The sequence below is a fragment of the Artemia sp. Qi Xiang Cuo genome, chromosome 13, assembly GCF_049724085.1.
Source record: "Artemia sp. Qi Xiang Cuo chromosome 13, ASM4972408v1, whole genome shotgun sequence".
In the NCBI taxonomy this organism is placed as follows: Eukaryota; Metazoa; Arthropoda; class Branchiopoda; order Anostraca; family Artemiidae; genus Artemia; species Artemia sp. Qi Xiang Cuo.
Window position 1 is genome coordinate 57,388,423 of NC_142806.1, and position 11,488 is coordinate 57,399,910.

An 11,488-nucleotide genomic window follows, 5' to 3' on the forward strand; every position below is an offset into this window, starting at 1 on the left:
TGCTCAGAATAAACAGTAACGGCAACATAAACAATAACAAAAGTGAGAAAGCAAATAAAAAAAAGAGAAAGCTATGATCAATTACAATACCAGCATTAGTAACTGTCAAAACTGGTGTCGTATCAAGAAATTAATCATGCTACAAATAAACAGTAACGGCAACATAAACAATAAGAAAATTGAGAAAGCACATAAAAAAAGCTATGATCGATTACAATGCTGGCATTGATAGCTGCTGAAACTGGTGCCATATCAACACATTAATTATGCTTAAAATAAACAGTAACGGCAACATAAACAATAACAAAAGTGAGAAAGCAAATAAAAAAAAGAAAAAGCTATGATCAATTACAATACCAGCATTGGTAACTGTCAAAACTGGTGTCGTATCAACAAATTAATCATGCTACAAATAAACAGTAACGGCAACATAAACAATAAGAAAATTGAGAAAGCAAGTAAAAAAAAAGCTATGATCGATTACAACACTGGCATTGATAGATGCTGAAACTGGTGCCATATCAACACATTAATTATGATCAGAATAAACAGTAACGGCAACATAAACAATAACAAAAGTGAGAAAGCAAATAAAAAAAAGAGAAAGCTATGATCAATTACAATACCAGCATTGGTAATTTTCAAAACTGGTGTCGTATCAACAAATTAATCATGCTACAAATAAACAGCAACGGCAACATAAACAATAAGAAAAATGAGAAAGAAAATAAAAAAAAAGCTATGATTGATTACAATACTGACACTGATAGCTGCTGAAACTGGTGCCATATCAACACATTAATTATGCTCAAAATAAACAGTAACGGCAACATAAACAAAAACAAAACTGAGAAAACAAATAAAAAAAGAGAAAGCTATGATCAATTACAATACCAGCATTGGTAACTGTCAAAACTGGTGTCGTATCAACAAATTAATCATGCTACAAATAAACAGTAACGGCAACATAAACAATAAGAAAAATGAGAAAGCAAATAAAGAAAAGCTATGCTCGATTACAATACTGGCATTGATAGCTGCTGAAACTGGTGCCATATCAACACATTAATTATGATCAGAATAAACAGTAACGGCAACATAAACAATAACAAAAGTGAGAAAGCAAATAAAAAAAAGAAAAAGCTATGATCAATTACAATACCAGCATTGGTAATTGTCAAAACTGGTGTCGTATCAACAAATTAATCATGCTACAAATAAACAGCAACGGCAACATAAACAATAAGAAAAATGAGAAAGCAAATAAAAAAAAAGCTATGATTGATTACAATACTGACACTGATAGCTGCTGAAACTGGTGCCATATCAACACATTAATTATGATCAGAATAAACAGTAACGGCAACATAAACAGTAATAAAAAATGAAGAGAAGTATATTGGTGAGGACCTGCATTGTCTTATTGAACCATCTGTTGGTCGAGTTCATTGATGCTCCTCCACCATGAATCATCTGCGCCATCCTTCCACTTTCAGAATCTGTTCCAGGATTATCATCAAAACAAATAATAAATGCTGCACTTCTTATGGTGCGAACATTCTCATTATTCTGCTTATCTAGAAAAATATATACTTTCATTAATTTCTCAGGTTAAAAAAAAATAATTTGTTGAAATCTGGACCCTAACATGGTAAAACATGTAATTACAGGAAAAATATCTTGAACTGATTTTTTACTTGTTGTCACTGTTGTGTTATGATCTGGGGCATAATTTGGTATGGGGTAGAGGCACAACTAACCCTACATCCCAGGTGAATTTTAGCGTCTTCAAAAATTTTGTCAAAACTAAGATAGGCCTACACAATAGGTAGACAGATAGATAGCTCATTTTGGGCCACCGTCAAAACAGCAAAATGGCGGAGTAATGAAAAAAAGCCGGAAAACAGTACTTCCCTAATAAATGATTAGATTATATACAGTGTATACACTCATAACACGTAGATTGTGCATAACGGAAGAAAATCATAAAGGTGCTCATGGGCGCCTTTCCTAGGCGCCCATGTAGCATTAATGCTACAAATTAATGTAGCACTAATTTCCTATATCCACAGATATTCAAGCCTTCACAAAAACAGATCAGTTTTATTTAGTGTATCTTTGTTTTTATTCAATTCAAATCAATTTATTTATAACCTGTTAAAACAAAAAAGGGCGCAGATCCCCTAAATGACAGAGTACATAAGGGAAAATAAAGAAAAAAGAGAAGAAAACTTATACACTGAAAAAAAAAGTAATTTTTACAATCATAATAACCATAGAATAATCACAAATCATATATCATAATCACAAGATAATCAAAAAATAAATCAAAAGACATAAAAAAATCATAATCCAATCATAAAAATCATAAAAATAAAGAGGACCAATCCTGATTTAGTTTACTGGCGGAATATTTAAAATCTTTCACTCTTTTATCAATAATTATGGAAGGAAAATGAGCTTAAATTTTTGGGACAAAAAAGAGTTACTGGTCCAAGGGGGAATATGCAAAAAAAAATTAGCCAATTTAAAATAAATCCGGTGAACAAGTCTTTTTTTTTTAAGCAGTAAGATGTTGCAAATAAGGAGAATGAGAAAGAATATACTGAACAGTCAGGCTATTAAAAAGTTTATAACGATAGAAACAACTAAGGTGGGTAATCCTAGAGATAAGTGACGCATAAGCTATCCTTGTCTTTTTTTCAATATTTTTGATGGCAAGCTCAATAGTTTCCTTAATTAAATTTCTAATGGGCATTCCCAGGCAAATAAGGCTTTTAGAGAGGGGGATACAAGTTTCAGTAAGTTGGAGGGATTTATCAGAGTATCCTTTGAGGTTGAAACCGACAGCTACATTTTTATCAACATTAAAACTTAAACCAATCTGCTGATATTCTACTTTTAACTTCGAGAAAGTGTTCACTTCGAGAAAGCGTTCTCACAACCAGAGAAAGTGCGACTCAGATTCAGGATATCATAAGCATACGTTTTAGGGTACTATATGACTCATTTTTCATTTTTTACTTGGTCATTTTCACTTGAACTTGGGAAAATCAACTCCAACCCCCCCCCCCTCCCCCCTCAGGATTTTGAAAAGATTACGCACCTTGTTATGATAAGTACTTTTTAAATTAGGTGAACGAAAAAAAGAAAGAAACAAAAGAACCTAATAAAAATAATAAATTAAATGAAAATCATTATAGTATGGATAATTCCCTAACATTATCCTTTTTAGCTGAATAATGCTAGTCCGTTTTATAGTTTTATCATGATGCCTCATATTTCTTATATATATATATATATATATGTATATATATGAAATGATGAATTTAATTAAACGACAAAAGACATGGAAAACAATAGCCATGAAAGGCAGTAAAGTTGCTGTTGCCCATGATAAGGTTTTCAATAAGTTTCATACTTGCATTTATAAATAAATTTTCCCAAAAATGTATTGAAAATACAGTTATAGATAATAATATAAGTAATGATACCAGTTTAAACCAAGTATATTAACTAGAGCTATTAAGGCTAAACCTAATTACGATATTAAGGTGCTAATTACGTTAACACCTTAGTACACTACTAATCATGTTTTTCATTACGTTACTATAGCTAACTACATTAGTAATTAGGCAATCATGTTATTACAACTAATTAAGTTAATTATGTTACTAAGTTATTAAAGTGATACTAATGACTGTGAGATTATCACAAATTACTCCTCCGTAAAATCGATTGAAAATCACCCACTAAATTAATTCAGTAAGCTAATATATAAAATTAGTCTAACCAATTAGTATTATATTTGGTTAATTACCTGCTTGTTAACAATTAAATAGACATGATGAAATATTTTAGATTAGTTACCCGAAAACATTCTGTATTATTTCTTAAGATGTAGCCTTCTCTTAAGTTTATCTGCTAACAATTTATTTTTATTCTAGCTTTAGTAAAGTAAACATTATGCTTCAGGCAAAACAAGATGAAATCAAAATCATATTTTCAACTTACCAGCCTGGGTCTAGTTTAAAATAAAGCCAGATCCAAATAAATATCGTATAGCTAACAAGCCAGAATTCAAATTTTTCAGATTTCTCGGGATTTTCTTTAACCAGTCACAATATACTAGCAGTTAAACCACAAATTAGTAAAGGCGGATTTTCAGCATCTAAATTACTGCTAAAAAAGAACTATTTTATTATGACGGTATAGAGAAATATATGTTGACCAAAGCAAATCAGTTAAATACCTAGAGACATAATAAAGCCTTATTCTCGATGTCTCAGTTATTGGTACTAACTGTTAGCTATACAAAACTAAATTTGTACCAAAAAAAAATAGTTGTCAATATTTCGTAGAAACTTAAAAACTGAACCTTTATACATAAGAAAACATGTGGAAGAGCATTAAAAGTTCAATAGAAGAACAAGGTAAAATGTAAAACGAAATTGTAAAACACACAATCATTTTACAGATTGCTAATCTCAAACAAAACTATAAAGAACTAAAACAGTCAATTTGAAACAAATTACAGTTGATTTTAATGATAAATTCATTTTAATAGCAAAACTTATGTATTTTAATGATCAGCAGGCCTTAAGCATAAGATGTAAAATTTTAAAACGAAAGCAGCCTACAGTAACTTTTTCTAAGTATTTCACAAAAATGTGCCAACGGTCTTAAAATATTTCTTTCTACTAGAAAGTTTTGTCAACAATAGCTATCAATAACTTTTTAGGTTCAGACAAAGACATATTTTTAGCGAGAAATGTCGCTAACAATCTTTGCTAGGATGGCAAAAAGTTAGTTTTTTATATTTGTTTAAATTGCGATGAATTTCGACGCTTTTTCTAATTCAAAGGGTTATTATAATAAAACTTGTATATTTTATTTATTTTTTAATTTAAAAGCCTCGAAAATTTCAATTCAAGAAATATTTCTTTTGATTCATCAAACCTAAGACTGCAGTAAAACTGATAATATGCAAAGGGCTTACCAAAGGTAATGTATTTAACACATAAATTGACGATTTAGGATTAAAATGAATCAAAAAACCGAAATGTTTTTGTTTTTATGTTTTGTTTTTGTATTCATATTGTCAAATATATATTTTTTTTTTCATAAAACCAAATACGGAGGTTTTCAGAAGATTATCGGAATTAGGATATCTCTTCGATGTGCCGGAGCCCCATCTACCTTTGTTTTGAAAATAATTTTTAATTTTCCTAATCAATTGGTTGGTTTCACAGGGCGTGTCAGTTAGGGTGAATAGGTAATTCCCCCTCCCCTAGATTTTAAAACACCTTTTTTCTTAAATTCTTTTTAATAAATGGAGAATTTTTCTCTTTTTATATAAATGTCTCCTTCGCCTCACATTTTCATATTTTGGTGCCCTTGAATCGTATGCCCTTGTATGCCCTTGAGTCGTAATCTCAGTTACGTGGAGACTTAATTTGTTTTCTAGATATTTGTATTATGGACATTATCTAATAAGCCTCCATGCATATTTAAGCTTTTTTTGTCATTTTTACCTGGAACCACTTTTAATACTTGGGTAAGGGTATCTGAGTACAAGTCAAATTTAAGATAAGAGCGACAAAGGAAAGTGCGAAGCGGTTCTAGGTATATAATCAAGAGAGATGGTGGAGTGCTCAGTGAGTGCAAAAGCCCTGGAAATCTCTGTGTTTTTACAAATTTCTCTATAATTTCTGTATTTTGTATCTAACTCACCTGTTTCTAGTACTGTTTTACAAACTTCAACCCTTTCCTCTGAAATTTTGTGTCCTCCTCCAAAAAAACATACCGAGTATTTTACCGGGTCTTAGGGGGATTCCAGGATACCACAAAATCTGATAGGTAAGTTTTAATTCAAAATATTGATTTAAAGGGATTATTTGTTGTTTTTTTTGGATTTTCGTTCGTAAAACTTCTTCTACACCCTTAAGTTAAGTTACATGACTATTCCTGGTATTAAATTTAAAGTTTTATCCTCCAAAATCAAATATCATACATATCTATAAGATACACTAATACGATTTGAATTCTGCCACTTTAAATCTCAGTTCGAGTTTTACACAAAAGAATAGGGGCAGTATTATAAAAGGGTAGTGAAAACCTATGCAGCACAATGCTATGCACAATATAAATAAAGGCTAATTCAACGTTATTCTTTTTTTAGTTCATTGTTTGTAAATGTGTTTACATCTCTCATTCATTTAGATTCTTATATTTCTGCTTTACATAAAGGCTAAGTAGCATAATACCTAAAGCCTATAAAAGCGTATGTGAAGGCTACGCAATATTTATAAATTTGAAACGAATTCTGAATAACAAAACATTTAATATGAAATAAATCCAATATTTGAAGTAGATCTATAACAATGGCCAAAGCAGGTGTCATGGTAGTAGCAATAAAAATTACAGCAGCAATAGGGGTAGGACTTATCGCGTCACTTTTTTACAAGCAAGATTTATCATTAGAACAACGGGAAATGTTTGATTCTTGATGTGTTCTAAAAGGCTAAGGATGTTAAGGTTAAACTTCGTTGGCTATTGAGGAGTATGTTAAACTAAATCAAAGTGCACTATTTGCATCCAATTTGTCAAAAGGCGTATTTGCAATATCCTAAAAACAGCTGAGGATGTTACGTTTAAACTTTCAGGGCATGTTGAGGGGTATGTTGAAAGCGGTTGGAGAGCAAATAGTTCCTCTTCTATGCCTTTTTGAGTTACCCTTCCCCCAAAGACACTTGATCAGAATTTTGAATTAATCACCTTAATCAAAATAGTCCAAAGGTCAAATAACTATGCCTACTGGGAAGACATAACACCACAGAGACCCTCAGTTAAGTGTTGAAATCTTATATAAGTTTCCCATTGTTTATCTATTAGGTTGGTTATTTGAAAAACAGGGCTTTTTTGATCACAAATCTCCAAAAAGGCTAAGGGTATTAAAGTAAATCCTTAAGAAAATGTTGATAGTGGTGTCAAACAAAATCATAGCACACTGTATAGAGGATGGTTGTCAAAAGGGTGACAAGTAATATCTAAGAAACGACTAGGGTTATTAAGTTGATACTTTCAAAGCGTGTTCACGGGTAGGTCAAAGAGAGATCAGAGAGCAGCCAGCCCCCCTGTTACCTTTTCAGATATCCTCTTAACACTGATTAAAATTGTGAACATCCGATTCAATATAAATGCTCAAAAGGTCTAACAATTATGTCTCCAAGGATATAATGCCCCCCACAACCCCTGGGGTAAGGAACACAAATTATACTTTTTGTAAATTTTTCAAGTTCAGGATTTATCATTGGTAAAGGTGGGGGGGGGAGTTTCGATCCTGTGTCCGTAAAGGCTAAGGGTATTGAGGTGAAAATTCAGGGAATGCCAAGCTAAACCAAAAGACATTATGTGCATCCCAACCAGAATTTTTCATACAGTTTCAACCGAATTTTGAACAGAATTTAAGGAGAAAGAGGATTCTTGCATAAACAATACATTTGTAGTGAATACCGGTGGAGGATTTTCATTTGTCTAAAAATCTACAGTACATAAACAAATAAGTTAAAGGAAAGATTTTAGACTTAAAGGAAATATTTTCTGTTTCATTCATTTTAATCATTTATTGTTTTCTACAACTTTATTGATTTTTTATTTTGCTGAAAGTGGCTGTTGGCTAAATGCCAAAAATATCTGGATACAAAATTTAGCCGTTACTGTCTTAGAAGGAAACAATCTTCATTTATCATGGAATTTTTCCATTAACTCTTTTTCAATGATTATGCATATGCTGCATCTAGACTTTATTTGAATAGCGTGTTAACTATTTGTGACAATCACACTATTTATTCAATATAAATTTAATTATGATCAGAATTATTCAGAGACTTTTTAACTCTACTCTGTACTAACTCCATAGACTCTTTGGACCCCACTGACCTTTTTGATCTCCAGTTTCAACTCTGCATTTTACTTATTCCTTTCGATAGCTGATTCTTATAATTAAATTTATTTTCTAAGCTAAACAGCAGAAATATGTAGAGAAGACACAAATTTGTTTGAAGCCTCGACGAAAAAATATTGCGTCAAAACATATGGAACTTTTTGATTGACAACGCACCCTATAAATTTTTATTTTAGATGGCGTCTTTGTGTAGAATGCAATAGTCTTAGGCATTAAGCAAAGTTTTCAAGTGAATATTCAACAATAAACAATGTATTACTACACATTTTCATCCTATTACATTAAAAAACAAATGTATCATTTTCGAGAATAAACAGTCATATTATCTACAGATATGCTAGCAATTAAATTTCACCTATTATTTTCAAAAATTTTATCAAGAATTTTTAACTCATATGATTTTATCGACTTAAATTATCAAGACTTTTTTTTTTATCAAATGCATGGCTCTGTGAAAATTAGGAAAGGTTGATTGCCAATTTCTGTTCCGATCAGGAAATAAAAGGCGTTGCTAATTGTTTGTTTAATACTCAAAAGATCTTACCTTTCAAAAGACTTTCAAAAAGAGTAGCTGAGTGTCGTCGGTCGGTTGCTGTAAGAAGACCCACCTTCTCTTGTTCTTTTTGAGAGCTTTTGTAGATTTGGGCCAGTTCACTATATAAGTCCTCAAATGAAAGGGTAAAATCTTCAGTCATGTAATGTACAACAAAAAACTGAAAGTAAAGTTATGTTTAGTTTTTAAAACAAGTATTTTCCCGTCAAAGTGCACTATAATATTATTAGACCTTTTCCCAGATGTTCTTGGGAGAGGAATCCATTTTTGGTTAATTTTTCTATAAGTTATCCTTAGGAATGGGACGAAGGGGTCTTTTTGAGATATCTAAGGGAGAATATTCTCCTACCCTGAGTAACAGTAATTTTTTAGCCCATTAGGTGATTGTATTTGCGGGAAATAGGAGATTGGACTTCTACTACTACTACTGTTAATAACAACTCACCGCAGCACCAAGCCGCCTGAGGCAAACACAGCTACGCAGGCTCCTCCTCCATCCCAATCTGTTCAAATCCTCCCTTTTTACACCCTCCCGCGAAGTTCTCATGTCCTTTAAATCTTTCTTTATGAAATCTTTCTCGTCCACACGAGGACGACCTGCTTTTCGTTTAGCCCTAGACAGTTGCAAAAAAGAACAATCTTCGGCAATCTGTCATCCTTCATCCACACAACGTGCCCTAGCCACTTCAACTTTTCTTTCTTTAAAGCCCTATAGAGTGGTATTGAACCACATTTTTCGTACAGCCTATTGTTTGAAATACGGTCAGTCAGCCGGGTACCCAGAACAATCCTTAGCAATTTCTCTGGAAAACATCTTGAAAATCTTCATCCGCTTTTCGGAGCGCCCATGCTTCAGAGCAATATTTGGCCACTGTCATCACTGTAGCTTAATCTTGGTTTGCAGACTTATCTTCCTATTCTTCCAAACTTTTTTTTTACTGTGAAAAAACACCCTGAGCCTTGGCTATTCTACTTTTAACATCTTCACTGCTCCTACCATGTATACTAATTATACTACCAAATTAAATGAAGCTGTCCACCTGATCAATCTTTTTATTACCAAGCGTCACCTTTTCATCTTCACTTATTCCTAGCCTTAGTGACCTAGTCTTCTTAACATTAATTTTCAAACTTATTCTAGGACCCTGAACTCGAGAAAACCTATACAAGTTCATTCATTTTGCTCACACTTTCATCTAGGATGCTTAAATCATCAGCATAGTCTAAGTCCGGGAGACTTTCTTCTCCCCATTGGATTCCTTGGTCTTCCTTGCCTTTTCTGTGATCCTTACGAAAAATTCCATCAAAATAATCCATATAAAAGGGCATAGAACACAACCCTGCTTAACTCTTGATTTAATACGAAACCAACTGCTAACCTCATTTCCTACATTAACCGCAGTAATGTTATTCTCGTACATAGCACTCATCACTTTAATGTATTTGTCTGGTATACCATATCATATGAAGCGCAGTAGCGATGCCTAAGTAAAGAACGATGTTGGCACAATGTATTATTATTTTTTTTTCTTTATATCAGGGCACTTCGATCGAAGGAGTTTTCGTAGAAGGTTTGAAACGGGATCATTTGACTGGAAATTGGAACGACTAGTGCCCTTTTTAATAGTCGAAAGTGACTGGAAGGCAACTAAAACACCTTCCACGCCCACCATTTCCCCAAACACATCCAAGCAAAATTTTGAGATAGTCATTTTGTTCAGCGTAGTTGCCATTTTGATTTCCAGATAGAAATTATGTTTTTAGGAGGACACTCCCCACAGCCCTCAGGGCAAGGGATGTAAGGGTATCTTATACCCTGGGGGCATATAAGATTTATATAGAAAGCGTTGTCGTAGAAACTTCAAAAAAGAATCATTTAATTGGAAATTCAAAGGGCTAGTGCCCTTTTTAATAGTCGAAAGTGATTGGAGGGCAACTAACCCCTCTTTCACGCCCACCTTTTCCTCAAACATATCCAATCAAAAGTTTTAGATAGCCATTTTGTTCAACGTAGTTGAAAGTTCTGGAAATTAGGATTTTGAGGATGACAACCCCCTCCCCTCACTGCCCTCAGGGAAAGGGTTGTAAGGTATGCCCTGGGGGCGTATATGGTTTTTAGTCGAAAGTGATTGGAGGACAAGTAACCCCCTCTCACGCACACCATTTCCCCAAACACATCCAATCAAAATTTTTAAATAACCATTTTGTTCAACGTAGTTTAAAGGTCTGGAAATTATGTCTTTGAGGATGAAATTCCCCCAACATACCTCAGGGCAAGGATTGGAAGTTATACCCTCGGAGCATATAAGGATTTTTTTTATAGAAAGCGCTGTCGAAGAAACTTCAAAAAGGGCTCATTCAGTTGGAAATTGAAAGGGCTATTGCGCTTTTTAATGGTCGAAAGTGATTGCAGGGTAAGTAACCCCCCTCTCACGCCCACCATTTCCCCAAAAACATCCAGTCAAAATTTTGAGATAGCAATTTTGTTCAACGTAGTTTAAAGGTCAGGAAATTATATTTTTGAGGATGACACTCCCCCAACATACCTCAGGGCAAGGATTGGAAGTTATGCCCTGGGGGCATATAAGGTTTTTATAGAAAGCGATGTCGTAGAAACTACAAAAAGAGCTAATCCAGTTGAAAATTGAAAGGGCTAGTGCCCTTTTTAATAGTCGAAAGTGATTGGAGGGTAACTAACTCCCCTCTTACAACCACCATTTCCCTAAGCACATCCAATCAAAATTTTGACATAACCATTTTGTTCAACATAGTTGAGAGTTCTGGAAATAAGGTCTTTGTGGATGACCACCCCCTCAAAGCCCTCAGGACAAGGTTGTAAGTTATGCCCTGGAGGCATATAAGGTACTTATAGAAAACGTTGTCGACAAAGCGTTGTTGTACGTTGAACAAAATGGCATATCTTAAAACTTTGATTGGATGTGTTTGGGGAAATGGTGGGCGTGAGAGGG

At 33.4% G+C, this 11,488-nt stretch overlaps 1 protein-coding gene across 1 annotated transcript; it reads right to left on the reverse strand.

Annotated features, from left to right (window-relative positions):
• Positions 1 to 1,196: 1,196 nt before the first annotated feature.
• Positions 1,197 to 8,676, reverse strand: LOC148945462 (carnitine O-acetyltransferase-like). Its single transcript, XM_089099538.1, has 2 exons — positions 8,511 to 8,676; positions 1,197 to 1,577 (listed from the first exon to the last, which is right to left on the reverse strand). The coding sequence occupies exons 1-2, from the start codon at positions 8,659 to 8,661 to the stop codon at positions 1,345 to 1,347; spliced, it is 384 nt and encodes a 127-aa protein (XP_088955664.1). The 5' UTR covers positions 8,662 to 8,676; the 3' UTR covers positions 1,197 to 1,344.
• Between the last annotated feature and the right edge of the window lie 2,812 nt (positions 8,677 to 11,488).